The following is a 17,500-nucleotide window of genomic DNA, read 5'->3' as shown; positions in this document are numbered from 1 at the left end:
GTACCAGCTTTTTTTGTTTTTATCAAATAAGTGTCTATATTAATAACATCATAATGCAACAGTTTTTTCAGATGCAGTTTTTAAAATTTTTTATGGAATGTCCTTTGTGGTGGACAGTTTTCTTTTTTTTTTTTTTTTTTTGTATATAGTTGTGAAACTCTTGTCCACAAATGTGGACAGAAAACCCAGAGCTGGGTCTGAGGAGGATCAACTTCTTCCCACTCCTTTTTGGGTGCAGAAAAATGTAGTTTGACCCTGTTGTATGGTTCTGTGTTCTCTGATGGTTCTGTGTCCTCCAAATACAACTCCACTAACTCCCATGTGACTCTGGGTCCAGTTCAGGTGCGATGCTTTCAATCTCTTGTGGGCTCTCCTGCAGATCCCTGTCGAGAACTTCAAAGCGGCCGACGTGGAGTTCCAGGCGCGTTTCCGTCACGAGAACATCGCGGAGCTGTACGGCGTCGTGCTGTGGGATCAGAAGGTCCACCTGTTCATGGAGGCGGGGGAGGGCGGTTCGGTTCTGGAGAAACTGGACAGCTGTGGACCCATGAGGGAGTTCGAGATCATCTGGGTCACCAAGCAGGTCCTGAGGGGTCTGGAGTACCTGCACTCACACAACGTCATCCACCACGACGTCAAACGTACGTTCACATCCTTTTACAGCTGTTAGACAGGATCAATAATAAATAATATTAAAAAAATGAACAAAATAATCGATAAAATGAACAAAAATAACAAAGTAATTACATAATGCCCAAAATCATCAATGAAATTAACAACATATTCACGAAAATGATCAAAATAAACAAAATGCCCAAAATAATGATAAAAATAAGCCACAAATGAAAAAAATAGGGCGACACAGTGGTGCAGTGGTTAGCACTCGTGCCTCACAGACAGAAGGTCCTGGGTTCAATTCCAACACCAGTCGACAGGGGGTGGGACCTTTAGTCCATGGGGGTGGGACCTTTCTGTGTGGAGTTTACATGTTCTCCCCGTGTCTGCGTGGGTTCTCTCTGGTTCTCTGGCTCCTCCCACAATCCAAAGACATGCTCTGATAGGTTAATTGGTTAATCTAAATCCCCCATAGGTGTGAGTGCGACAGTGTGTTTGTCTCTATATGTTCAGTCTGCGATGAACTGGTCACATGTCCAGGGTGAACCCCGCCTTTGCCCGTAAGTAGCTGGGATAGGCTCCGCCCCCGTGACCCTAGTGAGGATAAAGCGGGTTCAGAAAATGAATGAATGAAAAAATGAACAAAATAATCCACAAAATGAAAAATAATAAATAAATGTCTAAATAATGATAAAAATAAGCCACAAATAAACAAAATAATAAAGAAATGAACAAAATAATCAACAAAATGAAGAAAAATAAACAAAGTAATTACATAATGCCCAAAATCATCAATAAAATTAAGAACTTATTTAAGAAAATGAACAAAATAAACAAAATGCCCCAAATAATGATCAAAATAAGCAACAAAATGAACAAAATAATCAAAAAATTAACAAACAAAAAAACAACAAAATGCCCAAAATCATCAATAAAATTAACAAAATATTCAAGAAAATGAACAAAATAAACAAAATGCCCAAAAATAATAAACAAAATGAACATTTTTTCCTTTTTTTCTTGATTTCTTTATTCTTTAAAGAAGAAAAAAAGAACAAAAAATCCAAATTAATTTCTCTGTTTGTTTTCAGCCAGTAACATGGTCCTGATGTCAGACAAAGCGGTGCTGGTGGACTTTGGTTTGACGGTGCAGATGACAGATGACGTCTACCATCCAAGAGACCTGAGAGGAACTGAGGTCAGAACATCTGCTGTTTATGAAGGAATGAATGAATGAAGGAATGAATGAAGGAAAGAATGACTTGCAGTGTATTGTCATTTGCCAGTACAGAGTACATCAGCGCAGACTGCGTTGGCTGATCAGGGACATGGGCCGCTGCTCTGAACCGCTGAACCACTGAACCCTTTCCTTCCAAATTTGCTGTGAAAAACAGGAAAATGCAAAGCACAAATATAAGACATCCTACAGTTTTCACACAGTACACGTGGACACATGCTGGAATTTTTTCATGGATTTGACAGGATTCATGGGATAGGGTAAAAAAACAGAGTTTGAGAGCAGACAAGCTTTGGAGTGGGGCAGGTGAGTGTGTGTGTTGTGTCTTTGTCCTTGTAAGAATGTGTGCAAAATAAGAGACACAGTGGGTCCATCTGTCCTTCAGCTGGTACCAGTCTTTATCAGTCCACTCCCACTGTGTCCTGACCGTGGAAGATGTTCTGACTGCAGGGAGAGTTGATTAGAGAAGAATCCAGCTGCTTCCTCAGCTCTCAGGGGAAAACAATTTGACCATGAGGGAAACTTCTGCTTTAACTGAGTATAACTTACATTTTGTCCTACCTGGCCTCAGCGTTTACTCCTCACTTCAGAGCAGTCAGGCCTCTACACGGTTCGTCCACCTTCTCTTTCAGTTCTGCAGTTTTACGGAGCCCCTCTGCGTTGCCTCTCAGCCCCTCTACGGACTGACCCGCGATGTAATCCGACTTCTTATGTGAGTCCGCAGCCCGTCCGACCAGGTCTCCCAGATAGCAAAATCATTATGGCTTAAATCTGGCCCAAAACTGGCATGCCATTTTGGCAAAGTTCTGGGTGAATGTGTAAGCCCCTAAATAGCCCAAAATAGTCAAGCCAAAACCAAACCAGAAGGAAGCCAAAATTCACCCAAAACTAACTGTGGACTTCCAAAACATAGCCATAACTGTCCCAGAAAAGCCCCAAATCCCCATAATCCAGCCAAAAAGTAGCCAAAACTGACCCAAAGAGAGGCCTAAAGGAGGACAAAATTCACCCAAATTTGTGTTGATCATGTTTTTAACATGAAGTGGGTTTTCTTCTGGGTAGAAATTCCCGCTCTTTGTGCAGTGTTTTGGCTTTACAGAAATATGCCAAACACAACCAAAACACATCCATATATGGAGTCAGATGTTGGTGCTCTTTAGTCAGTCTTCTTTCTTGCCATAAACATGCCATACCATCCCTGTACTGGATCTGCTCTGTGCCCAGTTCAGCACACATATGCCAGAACTCAGACAGATACTGCTGGTGCCTCCACATCTATTATAGATAACCTTAGTCAGACCACAGTTCAGACTAAAGGTTTTCAGAATGACAAAAATGCCAAATGTACGCCATAATACTACAGAAATATTAGCTATCTGGTCTGCCACACTGTCCTCCGACTGCGTCACCACCCGTTGGAATTCCTTCACATTGTCACTCACCGCTCTAAAGTGCTTCTTCATTTCCATCGACAGCAGCGGGGTGTCTTTGCGTGCTGCTGTCTCGCTGATTTTGCCACAGATCTGGGCCATCCCCAGACCAATCAGAAGGTGTCCCTCTGTCATAAATCCAAATAGGTAGATGTCTTCGGTGTCCTCCACCGACAGAGCACACAGACACACCACCCTCCACTTGTCCCAAGCGTCCCAGGTGGATCCAGCTGAAGTTCTGTCAGGGCAGGTGGACTCCCAGGGCAGGTGGACTCCCAGGGCAGGTGGACTCCCCGGGGCAGGTGGGCTCCCCGGGGCAGGTGGACTCCCCAGGGCAGGTGGACTCCCAGGGCAGGTGGGCTCCCCAGGGCAGGTGGGCTCCCCGGGGCAGGTGGACTCCCCGGGGCAGGTGGGCTCCCCAGGGCAGGTGGACTCCCAGGGCAGGTGGACTCCCAGGGCAGGTGGACTCCCCGGGGCAGGTGGGCTCCCCGGGGCAGGTGGACTCCCCGGGGCAGGTGGGCTCCCCGGGGCAGGTGGACTCCCCAGGGCAGGGGGACTCCCAGGGCAGGTGGGCTCCCCAGGGCAGGTGGACTCCCAGGGCAGGTGGACTCCCAGGGCAGGTGGGCTCCCAGGGCAGGTGGGCTCCCCAGGGCAGGTGGGCTCCCCAGGGCAGGTGGACTCCCAGGGCAGGTGGACTCCCAGGGCAGGTGGGCTCCCCGGGGCAGGTGGACTCCCCGGGGCAGGTGGGCTCCCCAGGGCAGGTGGACTCCCCGGGGCAGGTGGGCTCCCCGGGGCAGGTGGACTCCCCAGGGCAGGTGGACTCCCAGGGCAGGTGGGCTCCCCAGGGCGGGGGGCCTCCCAGGGCAGGTGGACTCCCAGGGCAGGTGGGCTCCCAGGGCAGGTGGGCTCCCCAGGGCAGGTGGGCTCCCCAGGGCAGGTGGGCTCCCAGGGCAGGTGGACTCCCAGGGCAGGTGGGCTCCCCGGGGCAGGTGGACTCCCCGGGGCAGGTGGGCTCCCCGGGGCAGGTGGACTCCCCGGGGCAGGTGGACTCCCAGGGCAGGTGGGCTCCCCAGGGCAGGTGGACTCCCAGGGCAGGTGGACTCCCAGGGCAGGTGGGCTCCCCAGGGCAGGTGGACTCCCAGGGCAGGTGGACTCCCAGGGCAGGTGGACTCCCCAGGGCAGGTGGACTCCCAGGGCAGGTGGGCTCCCCAGGGCAGGTGGACTCCCAGGGCAGGTGGACTCCCAGGGCAGGTGGGCTCCCCAGGGCAGGTGGGCTCCCCAGGGCAGGTGGGCTCCCCAGGGCCGTTCTTCCTGGGTGAAAAAATCATGTCAATTGCACTGAGTGACCAGTTGATCAGTTCCATATTTGCTGTTCAAGAGCAGGAGCAGGAGATCCAAAAGTTTATTATTTAAGTTTATTTTTTATTTTATTTATTTATTTTTAAGTTTATTTGTTTATTTTTTATTTGATTTGATTTATTTATTATTTTAATTATGTTATTTAATTTTATTTATGTAGTAATTCTATTTATTTTATTTTATTTATTTATTTTTAAAAAAAATCTTATTTATTTTTATTCTATTTTATTTTATTATTATTATTTTAAAATAATAATCCAGTTCTCCCTTTGTGCAGTACTCTCCACCTGGCTTTTCTGCCTCCGTCCATAATAATATATATTATACAGACTGAATGTCCTCTGAAATTAACCGGAGGAGAGAAAACTATTACAGGAGCAAAAACTAATTAATTTGAGCAAAAAAAAAAAGTCTGTGTTTTGAATGTCTGGGGTTGACTGGACTGTGTGATGTTAAAATGGAGTCAGGATTAAAGAAAGGGTCAGAACCAGTGATGATGAAAGCTTGAATTCAACCTGTGTTCTGTTCCAGTCTTTTTTATTTGGTTCGTTCTGTGTGTGTTCCTGCAGATGTACATGAGTCCAGAGGTGGTTCTGTGTCGAGGTCATGACACCAAAGCTGACATCTACAGCCTGGGCACCAGCATCATCCACATGCAGACCGGAAACCCCCCCTGGGTGACGCGCTACCCCCGCACCGCCTACCCATCATACCTGTACATCGTAAGTACCGCCCCCCAGGGTTACAGTCACAGAGTGCCCCGCCCCCTAGGACATGGGGGTCAAACCAAAAGCAGCCCACCAAAGGGTCCAATCAGGCCCCTGGGATGAAGAACTGAAAATATGAACAATAAATGATGTTAATATTAGTTTAGTTCAGGTTCCACATTCACACCAAACAGATCTGAAACAGATCAGAACCAGGAAAACACCGTCATAGGAACACAGAAATAATCCAAACATGCAATGATTCTGTGTTTTAGTGTAAAAAAGTCCAATTACATGAAAATATTTACATTTACAAAATATCCTTTAACAGTAAAATATGTATAATCTGAACAAATATGAACAAACTGACATGTCAAAAAAAAGGACATTTATTTTTTTATTGATTTATTTCGAATATGGATATGATACAAGCTTCCTGATTACTACTATTTGACTTCTTTGCACAACATAATAAAGAAATGAAAGTTCAAGGAAGCATAAAATAATGATACACACACAAACAAAAAGAAAAAAAAGTCATATTCAAAAAGGAGTGAGAAGAAGCAGAGCTTATATTAACTCTGACCCCTGGGTCTACACCAACAATATGTACATATATACAGACATACACATACATACATATATACACCCACATACATACACATCTATCTATCAATACATATACACACACACACACACATATATACACACACACACATATACACACACATATATACACACACATACATACATATACACACACATACATACATATATATACACACACATACATTTATATACACACATATACACACACACACAATCATATACACACACACATACACACACATACATACATACATATACACACACACATATATACATACACACACACATACACGTACACATACATACACATATATGCATATACGCACATATACATACCCATGCACATACACTTACATATACGCACATATACATACCCATGCACATACACTTACATATACGCACATATACATACCCATGCACATACACTTACATATACGCACATATACATACCCATGCACATACACTTACATATACGCACATATACATACCCATGCACATACACTTACATATACGCATATATACATACCCATGCACATACACTTACATATACACACATATACATACCCATGCACATACACTTACATATACACACATATACATACCCATGCACATACACTTACATATACACACATATACATACCCATGCACATACACTTACATATACAAATTCATATATACACTGTTACATACATACACATATACATTCACATAGGCACATTTAATCGTGTTTTATTTTTTCTCTAATTTTTCTTACTTTTTGGGAATGTTTCGTTCTTCTTTGTATTTATGTTTCTGTTCATATTTATCAGATTTTGGCCCATTTTTGACATCATTTATAGGTTATGTTATTATTTTACTGGCCCACATGATTGAAAGGAAAAATGCTAAAAACCTAAAATTCCTAAAGAAAATTTCATTCAATTTCAACACTATTCTGCCTGTTAACTGTTTAGTGTATTTCCTGTCATCTGTAGGTTATACTGAACATTTGTCGATGATAAACTGAGGCAGAATCCTGTTCAAACTGCACTTGTTTTTCTTAATAACCTTCAGTTTGTTCACATTTTTACTTCTTCTTCTTCTTCACACGTGCTTCCTGCTTTCAAACCCACTGCGTTCGTTTTAGAAACCATCAGCAGCTGTTTTTATTCGGACTCACTCACTTCCTCCTGAAACTGCCACTGCTGTTATAGGGGGTTTTTTTAAATATGAAAAACTGGGTCACCACTGGAGGAGCTGTTCTCTGTGACTGTCCGTTTATTCTGCTGCTTAGTTTTATAATTGATGAATCTATTGATTCGTTTTTTTTGATTCGATCAGATGATTATTTGAATGAGTGAAAAAAAAGAGTGAAACTGAAACAGACACGTGTGAAAACAACAAACTACAACCACAAAAAGTATAAAAATAAAAGGATATATACAAATATCTATAGGCATAAACAACCACAGTCCAATGGCATCTATAAATATGACATCATGTATATATGAAAATATGTATATACAAATAAAAACAATGACAACACATATATGAACACATATGTATATGCAGTCTTGTATATTTTAGTGTTTTTCTTGTGTATTATAGTGTATTCCTGCATAGTTCTAGTACATTTCAAGTTAAATATTTTAAAAGTATATATAAAAATATCTATAGATATATACTTATTTAACTGCATTTTATGACAAACCTATTTGTCCCCCCCCCCCCCCCCCCCAGATCCATAAACAGGCTCCGCCCCTGGAGGACATTGCGGACGACTGCAGCCCGGCCATGCGCTCCTTCCTGGGTCGGGCCCTGGAGAGGAACCCGGTCCTGCGGAGTTCAGCCTCAGAGCTGCTGAAGGACGAGGCCGTCAACCCCCCCAGGGAAGAACAGCCCCGCTGCTGGAGCCTGGACTCAGCCCTGGGGGGGGACGCCACACACCCCCCCCTACGCCAGCACAGCCAGCACCAGGACACCACACAGGGTAAGGACCAGGACCAGTACCACAGGACCCAAAGGGACCCAGACCCCATTAGAGTCCATCTGACAGAAGGGGGGGGGTCAACTGGGTCAAACCAGTACAAGAACAACAGGGAGAAAAACGAAAAGGTTTACAAAAGTTTCCTTAAAAATGTGACAAACATGAACAAACTGGCATTTATTAAGAAAACTAAGTGTAACTGGACCAGTGTTCAGCTTCAGTTTGTCATTTATTCATGTTCGTTCTATCGTACAGATCCAGTGGATCTACAAATACAGAAAACAAAGAAAAAAAAACAGAACTAACTGCAACTGTATTGTGTGTTTACAAAACTAACTAAAACGGATAAAAATTATGGACAAAATTCCCTTCGTTTTCAGCTTTTGTCAATGTCGGATTGATATGAAATCGATTTATTTCGCTCTATCAGTTTTCTCTGCTGTCACCATATGACACTTCACAAGCCATCACTGGGTTTCCAACACTAACGAAATGACCAAAACTACAATTGAAAAAAACATTTTCGTTTCCTGAAATAAATTAAAACTATAATTGAAAGATAAAAACAAGAAAAAAAAATCTTGAATTAAGCAAAAAAAATTGTGAATGAAGTAAAAAAAAAAAACCAAAACTCTTCAGTTAGGTAAAAACAAATCTTTAATTAAGTTAAAAAAAAACAAAAAAAAAAACTCTTGAATTAAGCAAAAAAAAAAAATCTTGAAAAAAGTAAAAAAAAAAACAAAAAAAAAACATTGAATTAAGCAAAAAAAAAAATCTTGATTTAAGCAAAAAAAAAAAAATCTTGAATTGAAAAAAAAAACGAACTCCTAAAATAAGCAAAAAACCCCCCAAAAACAACAAAACTTGAATTACGCAAAAAATTTTTTTAAAAAAATCATGAATTAAGTAAAAGAAAGAATTCATGAATTAAGCAAAAAAATTCTTGAATCAAGTAAAAAACAACCAAAAAAAACCCCTCTTGAAGTAATCAAAAAAAAATCTTGAATTAATTAAAAAAAAAAAAAAAACAACTCTTAAAATAAGCAAACCCCCCCCCCCAAAAAAAACAAAACCTGAATTAAGCAAAAAAAATCTTGAATTAATTAAAAAGTAAAACTTATTTAAAAAAACTTTATTATCGTTAATGAAAACTAACAAAATGACCAAAACTAGAATTGTAAAAACATTTTCATTAACTGAAATAAATAAAAACTATAATTAAAAGAAAAAAAACCCTAACTAACTGAAACTGTATTGTGTGTTTACTAAACTAACTAAAACAGATCAAAATTCTGGATCAAATTCCCTTGGTTTTGGTCTTTGTCAATGTCAGATTGATGTTCAATGGATTTCTTTGTCTCTCTCAGTTTTCTGTGCTGTCTCCATCCGACACTTTTTGCTCCGTCACTTGTGTTCACTTGTGGTTTCCAGTCGTCTTCTGGTCCCCACTCTACCTGGAAACATGGAGACTAAAGCAGCAGAGTCCTGTCTGGGATTGATTTGAATAGGAGCACAGAGAAGAAGAGAAAAGAGACCACTGAACTACAACTGAACTACAACTGAACTACAACTGAACTACAACTGAACTACAACTGAACTACAACTGAACTACAACTAAACTACAACTGAACTACAACTAAACTACAACTGAACTACAACTGAACTACAACTGAACTAAAACTGAACTACAACTGAACTACAACTGAACTACAACTGAACTACAACTGAACTACAACTAAACTACAACTGAACTACAACTAAACTACACTGAACTACAACTGAACTACAACTGAACTACAACTGAACTACAACTAAACTACAACTGAACTACAACTGAACTACAACTAAACTACAACTGAACTACAACTGAACTACAACTGAACTACAACTAAACTACAACTGAACTACAACTAAACTACAACTGAACTACAACTGAACTACAACTGAACTACAACTAAACTAAACTACAACTGAACTACAACTGAACTAAAACTAAACTACAACTAAACTAAAACTAAACTACAACTAAACTAAAACTGAACTACAACTAAACTAAAACTACAACTAAACTAAAACTGAAACTACAACTAAACTAAAACTACAACTGAACTAAAATTAAACTACAACTAAAGTACAACTGAACTACAACTAAACTACAACTAAACTAAAACTACAACTAAACTAAAACTGAACTGCAACTAAACTAAAACTGAACTACAACTAAACTACAACTAAACTAAAACTACAACTGAACTAAAATTAACTACAACTGAACTAAAACTAAACTACAACTAAACTACAACTGAACTACAACTGAACTAAAACTAAACTACAACTAAACTAAAACTAAACTACAACTGAACTACAACTAAACTAAAACTGAACTACAACTAAACTAAAACTACAACTAAACTAAAACTGAACTACAACTAAACTAAACTACAACTAAACTACAACTGAACTAAAATTAAACTACAACTAAAGTACAACTGAACTAAAACTAAACTAAAACTAAAACTGAACTACAACTGAACTACAACTACAACTAAACTACAACTAAAACTAAACTACAACTGAACTAAAACTAAACTACAACTAAACTAAAACTAAACTACAACTGAACTACAATTGAACTATAACTAAACTACAACTGAACTAAAACTAAACTACAACTAAACTAAAACCTAACTACAACTGAACTACAACTAAACTACAACTAAAGTAAAACTAAACTACAACTAAATTAAAACTAAACTACAATTAAACTACAACTAAACTAAACTAAAACTAAACTACAGCTAAACTAAAACTAAACTACAATTAAACTACAACTAAACTAAAACTAAACTAAACTACAATTAAACTACAACTAAACTAAACTAAACTAAAACTAAACTAAACTAAACTACAATTAAACTACAACTAAACTAAAACTAAACTACAACTAAACTAAAACTAAACTACAATTAAACTACAACTAAACTAAAATAAAACTAAACTACAATTAAACTACAACTAAACTAAAACTAAACTAAAACTAAATTAAAACTAAAGTAAAACTAAACTAAACTAAAACTTAAGCATTTAGAAAAAAATGAAAACTAATAAAAACTATCAAATCTGCTCTAAAAACAAATGACAATGAACTGAATTAGAGAAAAAAAAGTCCAGACTAAATAAAACTAAACTGTAATGAAAAATCCAGAACTATTAGAACCTTGGTTCGTAGCCCCGTATACCAGTCCCCATGTTTTTCCCGTCAACTTTATTGAAAATATTCAGGTATACAAAACATGTAAATTTTGAACAAACATCAAGATGTCCAAAAGAAAAAGCATTTGAGCAAATATGTTTAAGAAAAAAGACAGAGATTTAAAGACACAAAGCAGAATAGACAAATAATAGTATAAAAAAAACCCAAACCATATATCTAACAAAAAATAAATAAATAAATAAATAGATAAATGCATCAGAGTTCAGTGTATTTTACAGAATTCTTTATAAATTGTCAGGGTGTTGTTTTTGTTACAGATAAATTCTAAAGATTTAACATATTTTTCAAATTCCATCAGGAAGATTTTAAAATTTGTGTGTTTTTATTCGTATATTTATTTTTGTGAATATGAAATTTACCAAATAAAATGATCAAATTTACAACAAATTCTTAGTTACGAATGTCACGTTCAAAATATGTCATTACCGCCTGTCGTTCCCTGACTGTAAGGGCGCTGAATGTGTGATGTCATCAGCGGTCGCCCTCGTTCACCTCCATCCCTGACTGTAAGGGCGCTGAATGTGTGATGTCATCAGCGGTCGCCCTCGTTCACCTCCACGTTTGTTTTTGTTTTTTCTGCAGAATCGTCTCTTTACTCTGAAGACTCTGCACACGGCCGTAGAAAAGGCTCCTTGTACATCGACCTGGGGGCTTTATCTGGGTACTGTAAGCTGGTGAGCGGACCCCCCACCTCCGAATACGCCTGAAACCACACCCACCACCCACCAAAGAGGAGGAGCCAACAGGTGCATTCGATATGATGACCTTCAGCTCCCTCCAGACTGGTGGAGGACTGAGGCTGGACTCCTAATGAGGACCAGCAGATCCACAGGGGACTGAGGGGGACCAGGTGGACCAGGTGGACCACGCTGCAGGACAGTGGATGGACGACATCAAGCGTTTACAAAGGTCAAAGGGTCACGTGGAAACTATCAGGGCGCTTCTGTGAAACTGGTGCTGAATGTTCTGAAGCAGGTTTGGAAACACTTTGGGTTTATTTGAAAAACAAATACTCACTGAGATAAAAGACAAACTATTTTTCACATAAAACACATTTATATATTTTTTAATATTATTTTTATACATAAATCCGCATGTAACATGGTCAAAAGGACACAAAAATTACACACTATTATTTTATTGAATACCTCTTTATTCTCTCACAGGTGCATTTTGGGAATCGTAGTAAATATTCAAGGCAGAGTGTTTGACAAAAATGGCCACTATTGTAAAATCATTTGTGATTTGTCAGCGTTTAAACATTCAGGTTCCGCATGTAACACCAGTGGACACCAATGTTCTAATAGTTCTGGATTTTTCATTCTAGTTTAGTTTTATTTAGTTTGGACTTTTTTTTTTCTAATTCAGTTCATTTTAATTCGTTTTTAGAGCAGGTTTGATAGTTTTTATTAGTTTTCATTTTTTTTTCAAAATGCTTAGTTGTAGTTTAGTTTCAGTTTAGTTTTAGTTGTAGTTTCGTTGTAGTTTACTTTTAGTTCAGTTTAGTTGTAGTTCAGTGGTCTCTTTTCTCTTCTTCTCTGTGCTCCTATTCAAATCAATCCCAGACAGGACTCTGCTGCTTTAGTCTCCATGTTTCCAGGTAGAGTGGGGACCAGAAGACGACTGGAAACCACAAGTGAACACAAGTGACGGAGCAAAAAGTGTCGTATGGAGACAGCACAGAAAACTGAGAGAGACAAAGAAATCCATTGAACATCAATCTGACATTGACAAAGACCAAAACCAAGGGAATTTGATCCAGAATTTTGATCTGTTTTAGTTAGTTTAGTAAACACACAATACAGTTTCAGTTAGTTAGGGTTTTTTTTCTTTTAATTATAGTTTTTATTTATTTCAGTTAATGAAAATGTTTTTACAATTCTAGTTTTGGTCATTTGGTTCGTTTTCATTAACGATAATAACCTCGGTGGACACGATGGGTTACATACAAAACCTGGGATGAGAAAAACCCACATGTGGATTAGAAAAACCACTAGGACTGACACACTGAACACACTGTCTTTATTTAGAGTCTATAGAAGAGCATTTACACCTAGGGAGATTTAATGTCCATATTTGGGTCCTATTTTTGGACCTAGTATTTGATTATAAATTCATTAATTATGGGATGGATCAGAGCAGGAGTATAACTTGTTTTTCATTTCTCTGAGGTCCTCATTAGGTCCATCCTGGGTTAAGTCTGTCTACACTTACCTTTGATCATTGGGTCTAAACAGATGGAACCTGAACCTCCGAACACCCTGAACATGAGCATGTGTGGATCGACTAGTTCTGTTGAAACTGCCAACATGTAGACTGTTCTGTAGATAGAGTAGAACTGTAGAACTGAGCCATCATCAGCTGTTGGTTTCTTTACATGTTGGAAGAAACCATGTTTGTTTTGAAAATGGTGCATAAAAAACCCAAAGGTCAACAGAGCGTAACAGAAGAGAAATGGAGCGGAACCATATTTGGTCCACAGTTGAATCTGGTCCCAGTCATGTGTCTGTCCAGTTAGATTCAATTCACATCAATATTAGTTGAGTTCTAATTTTAAATGTGTGGGAAATGGGATTTTCAGTGTTCAGTGTAAATGTCCACAGAGTCCACATTCCACAGTGGATGTGGACAATTTAGTTCCACATACAAGAGACTGTTCTAAGCTACAGGTGGATCCAACTGGAGGAGAATCAGAGTCGTTTGGAATTTTGGATGAATTTTGGAAAATGTCTCAGTGATGACAGATGGAAAACTGTAGATGTTGTGACCTTGCTGTGACCTTGAACTTTGTCCTACTGGGACCAAAATGGACTGGGCTGGTCCCAGGGCCTAGGCCTATCTGTGGGGAAGATCTGGGAAAGATGGGGGGAAGAGTTTTACACTGAAGATGAAAACAAACAAACAAACAAACAAACAAACAAACACATAAACACACACACACACAAACACACACACACACACACACAGTCAGGTCCCAGTGGTCCCAGTGGTCCCAGTCCTTCCTGTCAGAGGTCATGAACCCAGTTTCACAGAAGCGTCCATCTCTACAGGTTTGTGTGTCCCATACAAACAGCTTTAGTGATTTTAGTTCTTTATGGACTTCCTCATGTTTATTCCTGTGGAATATTAATAATGCATTAGACCAGGACTGTGTGGACCAGGACCAGGACCAGGACCAGGAAAATAACCACATACCCACCTGTTAATAATGTCAACACCAGGTTTTAGTCTGTGTTTTAATGTCACAAAAAACATTGAACTATGAAAATATTTCCATTTATAAACTGTCCTTTCACAAAAAGGTGAATAATCTGAAAAAAAAAAGAATTTCTTTGAAAAATCTGTGTAATTTGAACAATATTCTGCCTCATTTTATCATGTGTACATGTTCATTACACACAGTTTTACATAAGCATCAGTAACAGCAGTAGGATATTGTTCAAACTGCACCTGATTTTCTTTGGACATTTCAGTTTATTCACATTTTATTAGAAATGATAGTTTGTAAATGTAAATATTTTCATAGTTTATTTTTTTGCACCGAAAAAACCAGAAAAATGTGTAATTGTCAGTATTTGTAGGGTATTTTGCACTTGTAAAGTCATTTTTGCACTTTGCATATTCATGTGGTGGTCTGGACTGGAACCTTGGGGGGCCAGTTTAGGTCCAGGGGCCTCATGTTTGACCCCCCCCCCCCCGTTAGATTATATATAAATGTAAATGAAGCTGAAATGTGTTGGATTCAGTCTGTAATTAAATAATTAAAGTCTGTGATGAAAGTTCCACTGCTGCCCACTTCCATGTCACTGCTCAACTTTGAATTGACATTTTCTCCTCATGATTTTCCAGGGTCAGATAAAAAAAGTGACCCCCCCCCACCTATTTTTTTTTCTTTTTAAAACATAAAAATAAGTCATGGCTCTAAGTTCTACAGCAGGAAAAGTGAGCTGTTCATGTCTATGAATGAATGAACGTAGGAAACAAACCCTTAAATACCTCAGAAATCAGATATTGATGTCTTTGGAACCATTTACAACTGTTTTTAAATATACTTTAAAATATGACCAGAATGTTTGACCACCAGGGGCCGCTGATGACTCCCCCCCCCCCCCCCCCCCCCCAAAAAAAAAAAAAAAAAGGGTTGAAACAGGTTTAAATACCTCAGAAATCCTGCACTGATGCCTTTGGAAAAATTTAGAACTTTTTTAAAATATATTTTAAAATACAACCAGAATGTCAGTTTTTGGAGCACATACTATAGCTTATGTTTGACCATTGGGGGGCGCTGATGACCACTGTCCTGCCTCAGTTGGTCATTCCCACATGTACAGCTGAACTGACAGATCACAGTGGATCTACAAACACACAAAACGTTTAATAACAGACAGAATACTGTTAAATTGTACTGACTTCTCTTAAGACATTTCAGGTTGTTCCTATTTTTTACTAAATTATACTTTGTTTTAGTGTAAATGCCTTCAGGCGTTCCCTCACTCCTCAGAGGATGAACCAACTCATCTTCAGAATCTGTTCTTCCTTCAGCTCTCACACTTTTAAACTCTGACAGAAGCCATTTGAGTCAGTTTATAGGGTTTTTTTAATATTAGCTGAACCAACAGGGTCTTTTACTCTGCATTGGTATTGATTATTTCTTGCTGATTATTTAAATGCATTTGTTGGTCGTTGCTTCAGTCGTCCTGTGTTTGTGCACCGGTGGATCTGTTTGTGCCAGCGCACCGTGGACGAGGCCCACGTCTGCGGTGAACTGCACATGAGCTGACTATGAGACAAAGACACTTTAATGGATCTGAATAAACACATGAAAACATTGACATTTACACACAGACGTGTGCACCTGTCACTACTTCTGTTCTTCTGACAGCGTTGGACCGGTTCTGACCACTGCACACGGAACTGCTCCGAATGTGGAACCACAGCTACAAGGATCGGCACATCTGAGTGGAATTTATGCAGTTCACAAGTTCACCCCAGGGCCGGACTGGACCCTTTGGTGGGCCGGACTGGACCCTTTAGTGGGCCGGACTGGACCCTTTGGTGGGCCGGACTGGACCCTTTAGTGGGCCGGACTGGACCCTTTGGTGGGCCGGACTGGACCCTTTGGTGGGCCGGACTGGACCCTTTAGTGGGCCGGACTGGACCCTTTGGTGGGCCAGATTTGGGCCCCGGGCCGCATGTTTAACACCTTTGATTTCCTCAAACATCCATGTGACTGAACAGGAAGGAGTCACACAAGCACATGTGACTAAAGGAGGATCAGAGCAGGACGGAACCGGATCTGTGACCTGTGTGTGTGTGGTTCTGATCCGGTTCAGGTGTGTGTGTGTGTGTGTGTGTGTGGTTCTGATCCGGTTCAGGTGTGTGTGTGTGTGTGTGTGTGTTTCTGATCCGGTTCAGGTGTGTGTGTGTGTGTGTGTGTGTGTGTGGTTCTGATCCGGTTCAGGTGTGTGTGTGTGTGTGTGTGTGGTTCTGATCCGGTTCAGGTGTGTGTGTGTGTGTGTGTGTGTGGTTCTGATCCGGTTCAGGTGTGTGTGTGTGTGTGTGTGTGTGTGTGTGTGTGGTTCTGATCCGGTTCAGGTGTGTGTGTGTGTGTGTGTGGTTCTGATCCGGTTCAGGTGTGTGTGTGTGTGTGTGTGTGTGTGTGTGGTTCTGATCCGGTTCAGGTGTGTGTGTGTGTGTGTGTGTGTGTGTGTGTGGTTCTGATCCGGTTCAGGTGTGTGTGTGTGTGTGTGTGTGTGTGTGGTTCTGATCCGGTTCAGGTGTGTGTGTGTGTGTGTGTGTGTGTGGTTCTGATCCGGTTCAGGTGTGTGTGTGTGTGTGTGTGGTTCTGATCCGGTTCAGGTGTGTGTGTGTGTGTGTGTGTGGTTCTGATCCGGTTCAGGTGTGTGTGTGTGTGTGTGTGTGTGTGTGGTTCTGATCCGGTTCAGGTGTGTGTGTGTGTGTGTGTGTGTGTGTGGTTCTGATCCGGTTCAGGTGTGTGTGTGTGTGTGTGTGTGTGTGTGTGGTTCTGATCCGGTTCAGGTGTGTGTGTGTGTGTGTGTGGTTCTGATCCGGTTCAGGTGTGTGTGTGTGTGTGTGTGTGTGTGGTTCTGATCCGGTTCAGGTGTGTGTGTGTGTGTGTGTGGTTCTGATCCGGTTCAGGTGTGTGTGTGTGTGTGTGTGTGTGTGTGTGGTTCTGATCTGGTTCTGACCCGGTTCTGGTGTGTGTCAGACTGACCGTTGCCATGGCAGCAGCAGCATCTGGATGAAGGCCACAGCGTCCGAAGGCTGAAGCTCCGCCTCCAC

At 40.4% G+C, this 17,500-nt stretch overlaps 2 protein-coding genes across 4 annotated transcripts in view; one reads left to right on the top strand and one right to left on the bottom strand.

The window, feature by feature from the left end:
* LOC115416053 (mitogen-activated protein kinase kinase kinase 8-like) overlaps positions 1–12,263 on the top strand; it is a 20,012-nt gene extending 7,749 nt beyond the window's left edge. The window contains exons 4-8 of the mRNA XM_030129763.1: positions 380–641; positions 1,707–1,813; positions 5,211–5,363; positions 7,677–7,926; positions 11,780–12,263. Of these exons, the coding sequence (XP_029985623.1) occupies positions 380–641; positions 1,707–1,813; positions 5,211–5,363; positions 7,677–7,926; positions 11,780–11,904 (897 nt within the window). The 3' untranslated portion in view covers positions 11,905–12,263. The remainder of the gene's footprint in view (positions 1–379; positions 642–1,706; positions 1,814–5,210; positions 5,364–7,676; positions 7,927–11,779) is intronic.
* LOC115416052 (basic proline-rich protein-like) overlaps positions 2,897–17,500 on the bottom strand; it is a 26,150-nt gene continuing 11,546 nt past the window's right edge. For 2 of the 3 annotated variants that reach the window (XM_030129762.1, XM_030129761.1), the window contains 2 exons: positions 17,433–17,500; positions 3,283–4,593 (listed from right to left, as the gene is read on the bottom strand). The exon at positions 17,433–17,500 is cut by the window's right edge and continues 106 nt beyond it. In XM_030129762.1, coding sequence (XP_029985622.1) covers positions 3,414–4,593; positions 17,433–17,500 — 1,248 coding nt within the window. In that variant the 3' untranslated portion in view covers positions 3,283–3,413. Of the gene's footprint in view, positions 4,594–17,432 lie in introns of all 3 variants that reach the window. The other variant, XM_030129760.1, reaches the window with a different exon arrangement.

Source organism: Sphaeramia orbicularis, unplaced genomic scaffold, assembly GCF_902148855.1.
Source record: "Sphaeramia orbicularis unplaced genomic scaffold, fSphaOr1.1, whole genome shotgun sequence".
Classification (NCBI taxonomy): Eukaryota; Metazoa; Chordata; class Actinopteri; order Kurtiformes; family Apogonidae; genus Sphaeramia; species Sphaeramia orbicularis.
Note: the sequence above shows the minus strand (reverse complement) of the source record. Positions and strands in the feature narration are given on the sequence as shown.